The sequence below is a fragment of the Tenebrio molitor genome, chromosome 9 (assembly GCF_963966145.1).
Source record: "Tenebrio molitor chromosome 9, icTenMoli1.1, whole genome shotgun sequence".
In the NCBI taxonomy this organism is placed as follows: Eukaryota; Metazoa; Arthropoda; class Insecta; order Coleoptera; family Tenebrionidae; genus Tenebrio; species Tenebrio molitor.
Genome location: NC_091054.1, coordinates 4,957,007 through 4,974,941, shown reverse-complemented (window position 1 = coordinate 4,974,941; position 17,935 = coordinate 4,957,007). Strand labels below are relative to the sequence as shown.

Sequence of the window (17,935 nt, the reverse complement as noted above, 5' to 3'; positions counted from 1 at the left end):
GGTAGGTCCAACAAAATCCAATTTGATCTGTTTTATTTTATTAAATATTCAAAGAAAAACAATGTAACATAAGTAAAGCACTCTGTAAGTCACTTGGGAAAAAATCCTCGTCTTCTGTTCACCTGATCGTGAAAGAACTACGATTTTAAGTTGTTTAGATTTAATAAAAAGATGAGCTGGATAAGAACAACAAATTTCGTCAAGTCAGACTTCTGTTAAATTAAATAGCTGGAACTTCTTTGGGGGATGAAAGTGTGTCGTTGTTCATTTGTGATCCGTCAACGCATTTCCACAAGCCGTAAGTTTTGCCGATGGTGGTTTGCCACAGTCTTAAAGTGCCATCCTCAGATCCGGAAGCGTAGAGTTCACCATCTGGAGAAAACTTGACGCAGTGTACTGGACCAAAGTGTCCTTTGAATGATTCTGCAACGATAAAAAAAAAAGTCAGTGGCGATTTTAGTGTTTGATTTGAGAATTAACCAATTTCATTCCCAGTAGTGTAGTCAAATTTGTACACTTTTAAGTCATCACCGCCGGCTACAAAGATCGTGTTGTCGGGATGAAGCGACGCCGAATTGACGGTGGTCGGAACGGGGAATTCTCTAATTTTGTTTAGAGACTCCGAATCGAGGAATGTGACGTGGTTTGAGTGAGTTACAGTCAGAATATTTCCGTCTCGGGATACCTCGAGGCTATTTGGGATGGACGGGAAGTCGATCTTTTGTACCTCCTGGAAGAAGAATCACCGGTAACGCTACCAGTAGGACTGGGTTGTTGTTTTACCTGTCCAGACGCGCGTTCCCAGACTCGCAGCGTTTTGTCGTCGGCGCACGAAACTAAGTGTGTGTCGTTGCGAAAGAAGAGGACGTGCCTGATGCCGGAAGTGTGTCCGCTGAATTCTTCAGGTTCTGAAATGGGGCGCGGCCGGTAAAATCGAGTCAAGGCGACCGTCGGTCGGGGTCGAACTTACTGGCTTCAGGCTTGTTCAGGTCGAATATCCTGACGAGTTTCTCGTTGCTTCCGGTCGCCAGGAGGGTGCTGTCTTTCGAGAAGTTGACGCTTTTGACAATGTGCTTGTGCTGGAAGGAGTGCAACTCCTCGCCCGAATTGGCGTCCCAGACTTTACCCGTGAAATCTGCAGCCCCGCTGGCGGCTTTTGTGGCGTCCTTGTTCAATGCTACACCCCAAACCGCCCCCTTGTGTCCCTCGAACGTGCCGATCCAGTCGCCGGTGTCGCCCTGTCTCAGCATCGGTTTACCGTCTGAAAGTCAAATCGCGACCTAAATTTCGGGTCACGATGCCGAAAACAGGAAGACTAGGCCGTCTTTTGGCCTTGCACGCTTAAGGCTGCTTCTGTTCCGAGGGTTTTAATTATTCTCGACAAGAGAGAAAAAATCAGGCCAAGGTAAATGTCTTGGCGGACGAAGGTAAAGTTTACCTCGTCGCCGCTCCGCACCGAGGATTTTACTTACCTTTGCACGCCGAAATTAGGAAATAACCGTACTTTGTTACCGAACTGAAGTCCAAATGGACCACGGGTCTCGTGTGGCCGCTGCATGTTAATGGTGTTTGACGAAGACTTGCCATGATTTCTATATTATTAGGTCAAACGGTACAAAAAAATTACTAAAAACCTACACACCACACTACGACACGAGTTCAGAAAGCGAACTGAACTGAATTTGACAGCGTCAACAACAGCTGGGGGAAAGTGACAGGTCTAAAGTGCGCATGCGGAAAGTATAACTGGTTGCCTAGATCAAGGTATTTTTTATAAAAACTTATTTACATTTTTATCAGATAAAGAATTGTTACAGATGTAACAACTGTTCGTTTCTATTGTCGTCTTTTGGTACAATGTTGAACAATAAATTTTCGTCGTAAACGACAATTTTTTTAAACAATTAATGTGTCTGAAACGGACATAACCTATAACATGTGTTACATTGTCATTTCGTTCTCTTTTTTATTGATAAAATAAAGCGTAAGGTATGTTGGAAGAAAATTACTTAATTATAATGACATGATTCTTGCTCTATTAAAATTTGATATTGGCGGGGCGCCTTGATTTTGAACAATTTTCCTAAAACCCTTGACAATTCAATTGTGACCTTGATAGTGTATTATTGACACTGGACATAATCCCACAGGCAAACTTAATTTGTGATAATACTACGACATTACGAAATGGCATTGACTACAAAATTTATTACTCGCGACTGTACAATTTTATCAATGTTTTGACATGTAGTCTTTTTTAAACAAATAGAATTACAAAAAATTTGTGGTGGCACCATGATTTCAGCGGTTCTGCTCATCTTAAAAGAGAAACGAATGAGTTTCCCAATCAAAATTAAGAGAATAGGGATATGTTGAAAATTAACTATCTTTTTCTTTGAAGGGCAAAAAGGGACACAATTTTTAACTTAAATCAAGTACCGGCGACAATAACATGTTCCATGAAGGTATGTAAGTACACAGTAGGTACACATTAAATTTGAAATCAATCGACAATCGGTTAAGTACCTATAAGTAGATCTTGAGATATTATGACAGCCATTTTGATTTTTTGAGAAAGCATTTCGATGAAGCGTTTGAAACTGCCAAAATTCCCAGTTTTGGGAATTTCCGCGTAGGGTTTTAGCCACACACTTTCGAAACTCTGTTCAGAAAAAGCTATTAAGTAAAAAATGTTTTTTTTTTCAAATGTCTAGACTACAATGCCATTAAGGTTAGATTAGTGCAGCACAATCTTTAATTGAACGATAAAGATGAAATTTATTGTCTCGCGTCAATAGAATTACCCTAGTTCATTTTGAACTTTCCATTTTAACCCTTTTACAAAATACACTTAAATCATTTTGCAATTTATTTGACAATGTCAATTTAAACAAATGAATAGTTTGAAAAATTAAAAAATCATAGATAACAACTGGACAACCAGTGATTTAACCAACCTAACAACTGCAATTTTGATTTTGACAGTCCAGATGTTTATTGAATGGACTTTATGTGAACGGATTTTGATAAATATCACCAATTGTCAAAACGAAACGTCAAGCTAATTTTAAAGATTTTAAGCGATTTGGAGCCTTTGAGGGGCTCGTCTAACAAAAAAACGTTGTATTCAACTCGTTCGTGTGTCAATTGGGCTTTTTTGGCCCACTCGTGCCAAAAAACCCCAATTTACACAAGAACTCGTCAAATAAATTACTATAAGAGGTATTACGATTGGTAAATGATATTTTAATAACCATTAAATAATGTTAGAGAAAATCTAACTCGCAACTGATCCCGGATTAAAATTAAAATCAGTTTTAGACCTTTGCCTTGTTGTTAACGGTTCACGTCGATACAATTCAGACTTTATAGCTCTATTCCACTGGTTTGCTTATCCATCGTAATTAGACAGTAAATGTCAAAGAATTGATTCTTCTTTAACTTCTTTACACTATAATTATTTTCTATTTTTATCGTTATTGTTATTAAGGTCAAGTTATTAATAGTAGCATACGAGTTACTGCATCTACTTGGAGTTATTTTAAAACATAATAATGGCAAACGGAAGTCATCGTAACGACTTTTAACGTATCCCCCGGTGCAACCTAAGATAGTTTTTAAATAGGGGAGAAGCGCAATTTCCGGAAGAAACAGGGCAAAGTGAGAAGTAATTCTGTTCACACAGAAACTTGTAGGGTCTATGAATAGGTTTACGTAAAACCGGAAATTATTCAAGCCGAGTGAACAAAAATTGAAAGATTAACGCTTTTGAAATGATGTAACAATAACAAAACTAGAAGGGATAGTGATGGGGTACAATAAAACAGGTCGGGCAATTTTCGAGTTTTTATTATACATTATAGTAGATGGTAGATAAAAAATTACAATATTTCCTATTCACTCACATGCTGGTTTTTGAAACGCGTTTGCTGCCCGTTTAAGAAACTGCAAGTCGATTTTCGCACATTGCCCAAAAGACTTGCAGATAAAACTTATCGAACAGTAAACGAATAGTATTACATTTTTGTTTAGTGTTAACAAATTATAGCTGGGTCCTTCGAAGGTTTGGAAAAACGAACGCAAAAAATGTACTACACTAAATTATTGCGAAAAATATTGTTAATCTCAACTCGCTTGGCACGATTTTAGCAGGTACTATTTTTTTTTAATTTGATGCGGAACCCTCGGACATTACACAACACTGCGCAGAGAGTTACTTCTACCGTTGTTGTATTTGTCATCCAAACCTCGTGGGACCCGTAATATCTACTACATTTAGTTAAATAATTTACAACTGAATCATCGTAAAATTATAAACAATTTCCTGATGGTCAGAAGCGCCGAAGGAACGTGTATTATTGTTGAGAAGAGACTGGGTCAACGTCCCTCTTTCCTCCAGCACCAACACTCTTTCCTGGATATTCGCGACCACGTCCGTGGCGCAATTAAACCGCCAATCTCCAACATACATAATTTTGAAATGACTAATATCACAGTATACGTAATAAGAAAAATAAGAGAAATAGTCAAAACGACTATCTAACTAAAAATATAAAACCTAAATTACAAATGCCGAAAAAACATGAGCTTATCACAAAAACAGGACGAATCCTGAGGCAGTACAAGCACAATGAGCGCATTTTTTTTCTCGCAACCAGTCTTAAATTCAATTCATCTTTGAGTATTTTTCATTCAAACGTATGATAAAGGCAGTGCAGAAATGCGATTAATTTATAACCAATTGAAACAGTAGAAAATGTGTGCTACTACTAAGACCGTGAGACTTATTTGTGTGGACGCCGCTGACGCCGTGAAATGCTTGTATGGTAGTTTCTGCCCGACATCGTTGCCCTCCAGATTGTTGGTACAACCCATCCAAAACTGCGCCGACGGTTTCTGCGGTTCGTGTTCCACCCTCATGTGGACGTCGTTGAACTTCCAGAAACCCTTCCCCTTGAAGAAATACGTCCTCCCTGAGGGACAAAAAACCGGTTAGGAAAAAGAAACGTGAGGATCGGAACCCAACTACCGTCTTTCCACTGGAAGACCGCGTCGATGTCCGTGCCCACTCCCTTCCACATGGACATGTCCCTGGGGTAGTCCAGCTCGACCTTCTGCACGTCCTCGTCGAACCTCCAGTACATGGAGCCGCTGTAGAAGTAGGTTTTGCCGTTGTGGCCCCAAACCATGGCCCCATCGATCTTTCTGAGCGTCGGTGGGAGTCCTAGATCCGTGAGCGGCTTGGGATAACCGCGCTCCAGTCGGTTTCCGGTGAAAACGTAGAACTTATCGTCGACGAAGAAGACGATTTTGTTGTCGGGACGCTCGTAGACTGCGTCCACGTGAGTGAGGTTGTGCGGGAGGTCCCGCCACAACCGCGTGATTTCCGCCGGATAGCCCGGCATCAGACCGCCCGTCTCGTCGATTCTCCAAAAATACTGAAAAAACAACGTGAGAAGCGCGTTTCGCTTTCGATGAGGAAACGTACTGCGTCCTTGAAGAAGAAGACTTCTCGTCTGATTACGGCGACGGAATCAAAGCTGGTGTCACAGGTGTCCGGCGGACTCCTCGCTGGCGATTCTTTGTCGTTATTGTTGTGATGTCTCCTGTCAGGATACTTATCGGGATTGTAGAAGGGATAGCGGGGCACCGGCGCTGACGTAGTCGGCGGCGGTGTCACCCTCTCTGGATATTTCGAAGGATATTTATTCGGATATCTCCTGTCGGGATTGTGAGGTTTCGGATAATGATTCTTCTTATTGGGATGCATCGGTTTGTTGGGATAATACGGCTTGCCCTGAGGATAATAAGGATTGTAAGGAGGATGTCTGCCGTTGGGGTATCTGGGGTCGTAGGGACGCTGCGTGGGTCTGGTGGGATATGGTCTTCTGGTTGTGGTGGTCGTGGTTGTGGTCGTGGTCGTGCTAGTTCTTGGTGGGTTGTACGGTTTGATTCGGTCCCACAAACGCGTTCTAGCACCGTACAGAGTTTGAATGGCTAGTTTGTCGTCGTCGGGGAGTTCGTACTCGAAGCCATTTTCCATGTCTTTGTACCAGGGGTACATCAAGGCACCTTCTATGGACGAGTGCGACAGTCCCAACGAATGACCGAACTCGTGAGCGGCCACGTTGAATAAATTCGTGCCTGGAAGAAAGGTTTCGTCGTCAGTTAATGACACCGGAGGATTATAGGTTCTTAGAACTCCACGATATGTTAATCAAGCGCCCCTTTGAACCTTTGATTGATGTAAACAGATGAAGAACAAAGTGTGTCTATCATTGCAGACATTTTTAAACTTAAAAAACATGTATTTTGTCTAATTTGAGTCACTCGGAGAGTTCACTTAAAATCAAAAACAACTGAAGAACTTTTTATTGCCTTTTAAAGCTAAATCAATTTCTTTTATGGTGTTGCAAAATCATGTTTTTTGGTTTGGTTTAGTTTTATTCAAGGGTAAACAGTTTTTTTGGCCTCTACGGTACTACCATCGATTCGTTCAGTTTTCAAAAATGAACATAATTTAATTGTTTTTGTTTAAAATCTGACGGCGCCATCTTGTGGTGTAAATCGTAAGCTCGGTATAACAGATAACTTTCTGCCATTTCATTAATCAAATGTCAATCTTTGACAGGTTTTGCAAAATTATTGGTTACAACAAATTTCAAATTTGAGGTCGTCGGCCAAAAAGATTAATACATTACAAATGCGATAGGCCACATTTAACAGCCCGAGGTTTTTGGATTGAAAACCGAGCAATGTAAATAACTATTGTTTCGTCACGGTAATGACAGCTTTGCCGTCGAAACGCGCGACCGATCTACTTCAGTAATAAAAGTGTATTTCGTGTAAGGGATCGATAAAATGTTACAGTTATGTAATTCTGCGTAAATTTCATTTACGAGAATGAATATAATTTTTTTGTAAACAAAGTGTTGGTCGGAGGCGGATTATAGGTTTTTAGCGCTATGGGTTATGTTAATCAAAGCGCCCCTTCCATTTGGTGTAAAGAAAAGAACTTTTAATCAACATTGGAAAAAGTACCAACAATATTTTTGCTCTATAATCTTTAAACTGTGTTGGAACACTATTTAAAAGCTATTTCCTAAATCACTAATTAAATATTGTAATTGCACACATTCAGCGGGAAATTCTGAACTTAAATCTTGTTTCCAAAAATGTTACAGCATCATTCAAACTTGTTAAACTGAAAAAAGTCTTAAGCCATCTTAAATTTCTCGTTATGCATTCTTGCGTTTATTTAGCTCACTAATTGACATGTTTGTCTATTATCACTTAATGTGTTCTGCAATATGCCATTTTTCAGGCAACTCTTTCGCTCTTTCTCTCGCCATGTTAAAAAAAATTCTGTTCCATAACTTCACATCATTCAATTGACACTGACAATGAGAAAAGGTTATACAGCTCCTCGAATATCATTTAATTTAAAGAAACGAGCAGAACATGAAACAAATTTAGCAAATTTGTTGTGTTGCAGAATTCGTGCTTACAGACCCGAATATGTTGGTAGCAGTGTCGTTGGCCTCTGATGCGATTTTTGATATCTAACGATACTTCTTGGAGGGTCTATAAAATCGCAGACTCCATATCAATCCACATTTGTAATAAATTTTGTAAAGCGTTCACTTACAGTACCATTATCAAGAATGTACCCAGTAATAAAAGCTAATGGCGGTGGCTGTCGATGAAATAAATACCAAAAATGTTATTGCTCGTGAAACACACATGAAACATAACACAAAGGGTCTTTAAAAGAGTCCTGTGGAATTGTGTGGCTCTATAATTTAATTGTGCGAGGTAAATAAATATGTCGAGCCGTTGAAGCCATCAAATCGGATGTCAAATGTCAAATTATTAAATCTTACAATCAGTTGTGAGTTCGACGTCTTAGTTGTTTTATTTGTGGTTTTCTTCATTTTTTGTATGATTTAATTAAGGATTTTTTTATCTTACAACAGTCTTCATTAAAAACCTGTCATTATTGGATTTACAATATTTACATAACCTCTGTTTTTCTATTTGGTACCACAATATGCTACAGAGCGGCAAAAATCAAATATAATGAATTCCACAAGGCAGACTCACATTCTTTTAGAGACAGAATATAAAAACATAATAAACATGATAATTGACAAATTTATGTTTTATTTTATAAATTGAACCATTTTGATTTTTTGGGTTGGTCGCCTTCAGCGGCCCTCCTTTCACCTTACCTTAGGTAGCACCCCATGCAGTCTTATCTTATCCGTCGTTGATTAATTCACAATTAATTAAGAGAGTCACGTGTCTATTTCAGTATCGCAACCGTAACTTTTCTTTCTTTACAAGTTTGTACAAATAGATACAAAAGTTTCATATTGAATTATACAAATGTCGGCTCCAATCATGTTACGAAATTGACGGAAACTGGAAAATTCCCAATCGTTCCTATACTTCGACGTTTAGTCCACGACAGCTTTCTTGTTGGGGGTTCATTTAACATAAAGATACAAAGACGAGGATCCAATCCCTCTGGTCCATCAAAATTTTGCATCGCCGAGGATTTTTTTTACGTGAAAGTCGTAGAAGAATCAGTTATTAGGAAGTGTTTCTAGAGGGTTATTATAAATGATTGATCCCTTCGCAGTTGGCGTTGGTGACGTAGTTGAATGTGCCGCAAGCCTCATAACATGAGTGATAGGTGGCGAGGCTGGCGGCACATCCAAAATTTGTGTGGGTTTTCAACGCCAACTACTGTGATGGGACAATCATTTATATTTGGGTTTACGTTTGTTGTTTTGATGCTTTTCAAAATACATATTTCAATTCGTATTCAGTTTTGTTGTTTTATGTTTTAAATGAACAAGATTTTAGCGTGTTTGCAATAAAATAGAAGAGTAAACACTTCGGGGCGAGAAGTGTGAAAATCAGATTGCAGAGAAATTATGAAAGGTTGAGCTTTTTAAAGTAGGTAATAAAAATAAATAAATTGAGAGGAAATCAAACAAAATTATGAACGGATCTGTTCATTAACGAATGTTTTAGAGTTTGGTTATTTTGGACAAAGCTCATCAGTGTTTGTTTATCACTTTTGACCTCATAAAATTTAAAGTCGACTTTCTAATATTTTTAGAATGGTCATGTCTATTTTCCAGCGTGATTCATCTAATGTATGTACCGATAAGCTGAATATTTTAATCGACATTTGTGGATACAGAAGCGTTCATGAATTATTTAGATCTCCCTAAGAAAACTCTTGAGCTGACTTTTATTGATTCCGTTGTTCTCCCGAAATATGCCGGTGCGTTCTGTTTTTATTTAATTAAAAAATTCGTATCGGAAAAAATGAAGTGAATGTTATTAATTTTTCGCTCGCGACTTGGAGGATCGACCCGGGACGACATCCAATCCTCACAACAATAATTAATTGGAAACTCGATTACGAAAAGTTTCCAGATTTGATTTTCGGACCTTTACAAATTCGATTTATTAAAAGTTTTACGAGGCAAAATCGCTTTCTCTTGCAATAATTAAAATCGGTATTTCTACGAACGCTTGTATTGCCCCCCCGATAACGTGCCATTGAATATAAAAATGATCGAGTCGTTCACGGTAAATTTAATTCCAGCCGTCCCTCCGGCCATGATTTTAAAACACATTCGGCTCCCAGGATTATTTTAATTGGTTTTTAAGGACATGCTCTCTCGTCGAATTATTTCAACTTTGACGGCCGCTTGCGAACTATTAAGTTTGTGACATTTCCAGGACTTCCATTAGTCCATTTTGGACGTCGCGTTTCATCAGCCGACCATGCAGTAATCTTCCAAATCTGAATAAAACATTTTTTATGTCGACGTTTAATTGTGTTCATTATGCCCCGGGCGGGGGCGCAGCGAAAATTACCGTTCGAATCGACCACCAAAGCACTAATCCAAGTGTTTTTGACACAAACAAACAAAAAGGGGAGTCGCGAGTTATTAAAGCTGGTTTTGGAGGTTAGTCCGTTATGTCACACCACTTACGACATTCGAGGTGGAGCCAGGCGTAGAAAATAAAAATGAGGAGAGCCGTCGTCATTTCGAAACGTCGCACACTTTTTAATCCCCGCCGATGGAACAAATCCCAAAATTATTAATCGGGCACGTTCGAATGTTCGCCTCGCTGCAGATGTGTCCGTGTAGTGCAAAAAGTAAATTTAATTGTGATTTATTTACACAATTACGTCAAAATTTCAATAGTCTTACGTGAACGCGCTGACCTAAACGCAGCCCGATATACGTTCTAAATTTAAAACTGTAATAAAACGATAGAGTTGGACGATGCGGCAATTCTGTCGTCCATCACTGATTAATTTTTTAATAATTAGTACCCGTATGATGGGTGCTCCCTTATGGAAGCGGTGTTAACGATAACCTCCAACCCCGAAAACTCAAACTAGGTTTCTAGTACCAAAAATCGAAGGAACAAAAAATGGATCCCATTTTGACAATCCAGCTTTAACAATTCACTTTTTTCAGCTGTAAACCGGTGTTCATTTAAATTTCTGCTCAAAGTAGGCGTTCAAGAGTTGATTGTAAACCACGGATTACAGATCACGAATCAGCTGTTAATAATAATATAACCTCACTTTTTGCGTTGTTTGTGTTTTTACCAAGAAGACTAGAATTCGAATTTTCTTGGTTTTTGCTCTGCAGACTGACGAGTGGTGCGTTCACAATCGACTCTTCAACGCCAACTTTCATGATAAATTTAAACGAACAATCGATATAACGGGTGGTATGATCATCATCGATGATATCGACGAGCTGAATGTGTTGCTCTTGTTTTACAAGTCTTATCATCGATTATTAATCATTAATTCATTAATCATATCACGTCTTTATTCATTTGAATCTTGGCTTTGATTTTTGAAAAATGTATTTTTTGGGACCGACCACCGACATACTTATTGCTTTATTGCTTTCTTTCATCAGCGACATCTCTTTAACGTATTTTTTATTATTGATTATCACACCTTGCGTCAGCTTCTAATCGTGTAACGTGAAGAAACATTTTTAGCTGTCAAATTTGACAGATGTCGGTAACGTTCGAAACGGAAAATAAAGTGACAGATTCATGTGTTTTATATTGTCCTTGTCATTTCCTATAATTACCGTATCTCAGCCAATTAAAATCGTTGACAAGGGATCATGTGACACATAAACTACATTCTGAAATGAATAGTTTGGAAAAAAATTCATAATTTTTGAGCTCCACATTTTTCTCACACATATTTTTCTTGTATGTCACATAAAATATGTAAAAGTATCAGTAACGTAACGTGAGTATTTATTGTTTTTACAGTCCTGATAATGATAACGTCCCAGCTGAAATCTTTATAAACAACAGCAAAATAAATATTGTTTCTATGGTAATGAATTTTCTAAATTGTTTAAGGTTAATTGCAAAAATTAAAAACTGCCAGTCAAAGTAGTGATTTGGTGCAAACATTTTGACAAAACGAAGCACTGATCAGTTACAAAGTATAAATTTACTAAGACATGATAAATATTTTAAACAGAATATGGAATCAATAGTGAAAGTTTGCCTATTTGTTATTAACAAATATCTGTTTCAAAATCAAAAATCCACCAACACTGCATTCTACCTCAAAAATACAACCGACAACGTCGCCAACTTTTGTTTTTAGTGGGTCTGCATGTCAGAAAAAAGTGGGGTTATGAAAGAAAACTGTTGACAGTCGTTTTGGTCGTAGTTCATCGTGTTTTTTATTCTCATTTTATATTTTACTCAAAAGGTATGATATGGTAGCTACCACCTTTTTGCACATAATAAGTATGTATTTTGTGTTAGGTAAATAAAATCAACATTTCAATGTCAAATTTTGGCGGGAGGTGGGGCCAACCCAAAAAAATGAAACTTATTCTAGGGATTTCTTTTTTCCGCCAATATAATTCAACAAGTGGTGGATTTTTGATTTTGAAACAGATTATACCTCACATAACAAATTATTTTTTAACTTTAAAAAAATAATTAAAAACTTCATGTCAAGTAATAAAAAATCTGACGAGAATCCCAACTACATTATATGGTTTACGATAAAGCACATTCAAAGTTTCTACTTGACGTTTAGTACTCGAGAGCGCCCCAGCGGCGCCAAATTAATTATCACCCGCCAGCGCTGCACCGGCGACATAATTTCGCGGGAATTTTTAACTTTTCAAAATTGTCTCGTAAATTCACATGTACAGTCAGCAAAAAATGTGTGAAACCACCGAAACATCTACGATTTGTAAAATGATTAGTTGATGAAATGACTGAAGATTTTCTTTTACTTCCTTTCCAGGAATAATTTCAAGAAATAATTCTGTTTGTGGTGAATGAACGGACAAACTACAACAAATTACTCACTGGATGGACATACCGCAAAAGATTATTTAATATGTATGTTCTAACGGAAAAAATTTGGGTGGAAGACAAAAAAAAAGTTCTCGTTTGCGACAACTGCGTCCAAAAATATAAAACGGACGTTTTTTTTTAACTAAAGCTAATCAAATTAAACATTTTTTGTTCGACACTGTCAGAATTTGAGAATTTTCTCCTGTGTGAACGAATCTTGATAAATGTCACATCTTGTCAAAACGAAACGTCAAGCTAATTTTAAAGATTTTAAGCGATTTTGAGCCTTTAAGGGGCTCTTCGAACAAAAAAAACGTTGTATTCAACTCGTTCGTGTGTAAATTGGGCCTTTTTTGGCATTCGTTAAATAAACTAGATACTATTTTAACTTAATTTTGGTACCGGCAACAATAATGACATTCCCGAAAGTTCACTCCAAATTTGAAAAGAAATAGTAAAGGTGGTCTTGAGATCCTTGTTATGGCAGCCATTTTAAAAACATAATTTCGAGAAACACTTGTTTAACATTTTTCGTAACTACTCTTATAATGCGAATTTTGTTTCAAACAATTATAGAAACGTCCATTTTAGGAATTTCTAAATAGGGTTTTAGAGACACATTTTCGAAACCCTCTTCTTTAAGAATAAGTTATTAGAAAAGATTTTTTTCAACTATCAGACGTTCAACTGAAATCCTGGGCCGGGAAGGCGTTGGAAACCGTCAATTGTTTGCTTTTTTAAAGTGTAAATTGACAGTTGTAATTAGAGCATGTTGACAGCTAACCTAAAATTTAGAGCCAAAAAATCTTTCTTTTTTTTTCTTTGCAATATTTTACATTAAAAATAGAATAACTAACGATTCCTATTCTCATAGAAATTATCAAAGGGCACACTTTGCTGAAAACAAACATGTTCAATCATGTGCCGATTAAACATAAACAAATCTCATTCGTGTCAAATGGCGGGAAATTCAAACTTGACACTGTTCCAAATGGTTTCCTTTATTCGAACATAAAGGGGTTGGAGGTTTACATTTTTTTTACTTAGACCCCAATCAATTGATTTATTCCGTACTTTTCCTTTGTTTATTTGACCATTGCTTGAAAGCCGGCGTGTCCTTCGCGTATTATCACCGATGGCCATTACCAACAGAATTGACCAACATTATTCCGCCGATTTGGAGGTCGCTTTGTCCCCGTTTTAATAGAATAATTGAAAACAACATTCTAACAAGTGCGTAAACGGCGTGGGTTCTCAGATAAGACGGTACGCACCGTATCTGCCATTGCCAGATAAGACGGCGGGGGTGGTAAGAAATCCCCGTTTATAGTCGGCATCATTCTACGTAACAGATGCCGCATGTGTGTTGCGTTCGAAACAAACGATACCAACATCCGGTTTAAAACACTATAACATGTATATCCCATGCACCTCAATGTCAACCGATACCATTGTACTTTATCACGTGCACAGTGCATTTAACAGGCTTCCAAAGCGGAGAAAATGTCTTTTAGGGTGTTTTTTTTACCTTCGTTGCTGTTGGGGATGGTGGTCCAGGCCTCGTCCGCGTCGAAGTGGACGTCGATGCTTCGTCCTCCATTGGGGAAGAAGGCGTGGGCCAAAATCACTCCTTTGCCGTCAAAGGGGAAATTGTCTCCGTGGTCCCCGCTGGAAAAATCCGTCTGAATTAATTAGGTCAGGTGTTTTAATGAAGGCGCGAATCGATCGTGGCGCCCCCATCAAAATTTGATCGTCCATCAATGTCGAACGACATATTTAACTCGGTGCGTTCGAATAGACCGAAATGAAACCAAAATGTCTCCGGTTTATTGGTCCACATAAAACACTTGGATGAATTCGTCGGCACACTCCTTCCGACTTAGGGTGGAACGCCCTCCGTGCATTTATGTACATATTTTGGATTATTCAGAGCGGCGCGGCTAAACGGCCGGTCCCACGACCGTTTTCGTCGCCGGAATGAATTATCAACGAGATTTTGATTTGTTTAGTTGGAGTGTAATCCTCTGGAGTAGTACAGAGTGGCTTTCATTTCCAGACTTGACAGATGTCGACCTGGATTCTTTCCGAGCCCCATTATCGGCGCGTTCCGAAACGTTTTGTCGTCAATTTAAAATGTTTACCTTCAATTTCGCGTCGGATTTTATCCGAGCTTTATTAATCCGGGGAAGGCGCGCCGGAAAAATCGCAGTTCGTCCTTCGCCGGGGAATACCCGACCACCATTTAAGGCGAATCCTGCGGGATTTTCGGCGCACTTTGAATTTGCGCCGATTGTGCATCAAAGCGATCAACTTTTCACGACCGACCATTAGCGATTATTCCGTTTTGTACAACGCTGATAACGACGTGGTCGATTTCAAATTGACTGTAACAATGACTTCGTGAATTGCTCTGTTATCGCCCCGACAATTATTTCGCACTTTTTTATGCTTCTTTCGGGTTCAACGCAAACTTGGAGCTGCCAATTGACAGAAATAAATTTCACCAACAGAAATATAAATTGGCTTGACATTTCCAACTGTAATGAAAATTAATGCTATTTCAAAAGCGTCATCGGTGAATAGATTTTTCTCTGTAGCCAAGCTAGAAGAGCCGATTGTGAACGCACCACCGGATTAAAACCCGGATCAGCTGTTCAAATCTAACCTCCCTTTTTGCGTCTTTTTAATATCCAATTTAAAAAAAGTATTTTTGTTCGACACTGTCAGAATTTGAGAATTTTCTCCTGTATGAACGGATTTTGATACACTTGACAACTTGTCAAAACAAAACGTCAAGCTAATTTTATAGATTTTCAGCGATTTGGAGCCTTTGGGGGGCCTCGTCGAACAAAAAAACGTTGTATTCAACTCGTTCTTGTGTAATTTGGGCTTTTTTGGCACTCGTGGACCTTTAAAACTCTCGTTTCACTCGAGTTTTAAACTGGCCCACTCATGCCAAAAAAGCCCAAATTACACACGAACTCGTTAAATAAACTACTATTTCAAGACGAGTGGTTGATCAGCTGTTTAAATCTAACCTTACTTTTTGCGTTGTTTGTGTTTTAATCATCAATTTGAAAAATCAATGTTTTTAAGACGAGTGGTTCATTCACAATCGACTCTTCAACGCCAACTTTGACGCCAACAAACACCCGGCATATCCCGGCAGGAAATTCAAACTTTAGACTGTTCCAAATGGTTTACATTTTTCAACGCCTACTTAGCCCAGGTTTACATTTAAACGCATGATCCTACTATACACAGGGTGTGTCACACAGTATGGTACATATTCAAACCCTGGATTATGCAAACCCTGAACGTATCTTTCGGCGTATTTAAAACAAAAATTAGTGAAAAAAAAAATGCCAAAAAAGTGTCAACAAAAAAAGACCCGACGTTCATTGAATTAATATTGGGCGTTTCCAGTGGTTCCCAAACGGTTTTGGCAAAATTTTCAAATTGCTCTTGTACCCACACGGTTAAACTTTGGACACTGATTTTTTTTTTTTTTAAACCTTCACTTGCCGATTATGTAATTACAGGTTTAAATAACGGGTGACTATTAAAATTTTCACTTGGAGTTGGCTTTGAGCGAGTTTTTATTTTTTCTGTTACTTTAGACACACGCAAGAACGAACGACAAGTGTCAGTCAGTACAATTGAAACATAACCAAATTAAGAGAAAAAACATTTATTGAAATGTCAAACTTGTCAGTGTCTAAGGTGCAACGGAAAACAAAGAATGATCCATAGCCAACCCTAAGTGAAAATTTTAATAGTCACCCGTTATATACCACACTCTATGAGACACCCTGTATAGAATACTAAATTTCAAAATGGTTGTGGACGCAGTTGGCCCCGAAAATTTAAATTTAAGTTGGCAATAGGGCCATTTATAGTAATTTTATACTTCTTTGGTTTACATTTCAAATGTCAAAAGAACGTCAAGGTCAATAATATTTCACCGAACGCCTTATGATTTTCTGTTTTTAGACATTCGTTAACTTAATAAATAAAGCTTCTAACCAAAAATACATATCTGGCAATATCAGAGAATTTGATGATTATTATAAACAATTGTTATTTCTCATTTTTAAATTTTTTAGATATGTAATAACCTCAAACTGTCAAAATTGATATTTAGTGACTTTTTTGTAAACAAATCTAAAGGCCGGTGTGCATTCTCATGGCCAACTGCGTCGACAACCATTTTGAAATCTAATATACAAGGTGTTTCACGTAACTTGCCAAGATCTACGCCGAATTTATGCAACTCAATAGTCAGTAGTAACAAAATGGTAGGTACCAAAATATACAATTTAATTATTATTAATTAATTATCATCAATGAAAGTTATAGTTATCAATGAAAGAAGTATTACTGGTTGTATTAAAGTTCGTCTGGGGCGGAAAGTTACGTGAAACACCCTGTATAGTCTGTCTCAATTCTAAATTTCCACCACCTGTTGAATTATGTTGGCAAAATAAAAATATTTCTAAACTGGGAATTGTTATAACCAAAGTTGGCAATATAACCACGATTCGAAAATAACCTAATTTACTTGACGTTGACGCTAAAATGAAAAATCTTCTAGTGAAATGTTCCGACGAGATAAAACAAGGTTTTCGTTCTTTTCTTTATTCTAAATTCTTGGGTTGTAAAAACGGGAATTGACAGACACAGACATTGATAACCTCACAAATACAAACAGTCTTGCCGGTTGTATTTCTAACGTAGAATACAGTGTTGGTGGTAATTTAGAATTGAGACAGACTTTAGTACCTAATAGTGGTGATAAATATTAACTAATAAATAGAGAACAGAGAGATAGAGGAATACAGGAAGATACAGATAAACGGGGAATGGTTTATATGGGATGAGAGAGAAGAGAAACTGAAGAAAAATGTTTAGAACAAGGAGAGAAGACGAACGGCGAGAAAAGGTATAAAGAGAAGGTGGATAAAAAGGTACGACAAAGAAAACGGAAACCGGAAAAGAAGCACAAAGGGGAAAGTCGCTACCGAAAGATTACAAATGGGAAGGTTAAGGGGCAAAAAGAAAAAAGAGAAAGGGAAGAGCTACCGGGGGAATAATAACAGGGGTGAAATTGGGGATTAAAGAAAAGGGAGAAGAAGAAGAATGCGTGGAAAGAAAAATTTATATAGGCAATAAATAGTGGAAAATAATGACAATATACAGTAGAAAGATGAAGACAACTGACTGGAGAAAGAGGAGCAAGAAATTGGGAAGAGGAAGGTGCGTTTTCTTCAAAGACAGGCTGAAAAGTTCAGTGTTTATTGTTATTTATGGTGTAAAGTGCTTATATCTTCTTCAGGAAGAGCGAAATTTTTTTTCTAAGTATTTTTCGAGCTCCACTGGGTCCTTCCCTACCATGCTCTGAATTCGGAATTCGCGAATTTTGAGACACCCTGTATTTGTAGGTAGCAGGGGACAAACAGTAATAGATTACGGAATAGTAGCAGTAGTAGAAAACTAAGCGTTTTTGACCCCATATGTATTAAGAATTTTATGCTTATTT

General features: G+C 37.9%; 2 protein-coding genes across 2 annotated transcripts in view; both read right to left on the bottom strand.

Moving 5' to 3' along the window:
- Nucleotides 1-21: 21 nt before the first annotated feature.
- Nucleotides 22-1,694, bottom strand: wmd (serine-threonine kinase receptor-associated protein wmd). Its single transcript, XM_069059151.1, has 5 exons — nt 1,473-1,694; nt 971-1,261; nt 784-908; nt 481-730; nt 22-423 (listed from the first exon to the last, which is right to left on the bottom strand). Exons 1-5 carry the CDS (start codon nt 1,585-1,587, stop codon nt 221-223), a joined length of 984 nt encoding a protein of 327 aa, XP_068915252.1. The 5' UTR covers nt 1,588-1,694; the 3' UTR covers nt 22-220.
- Nucleotides 1,695-3,833: 2,139 nt separating this feature from the next.
- The window catches only part of LOC138137791 (matrix metalloproteinase-2-like), a 53,685-nt gene continuing 39,583 nt past the window's right edge, over nt 3,834-17,935 (bottom strand). Inside the window, exons 4-7 of the mRNA XM_069057344.1 lie at nt 13,925-14,064; nt 5,489-6,144; nt 5,030-5,438; nt 3,834-4,973 (exon numbers count right to left, since the gene is read on the bottom strand). Of these exons, the coding sequence (XP_068913445.1) occupies nt 4,732-4,973; nt 5,030-5,438; nt 5,489-6,144; nt 13,925-14,064 (1,447 nt within the window). The 3' untranslated portion in view covers nt 3,834-4,731. The remainder of the gene's footprint in view (nt 4,974-5,029; nt 5,439-5,488; nt 6,145-13,924; nt 14,065-17,935) is intronic.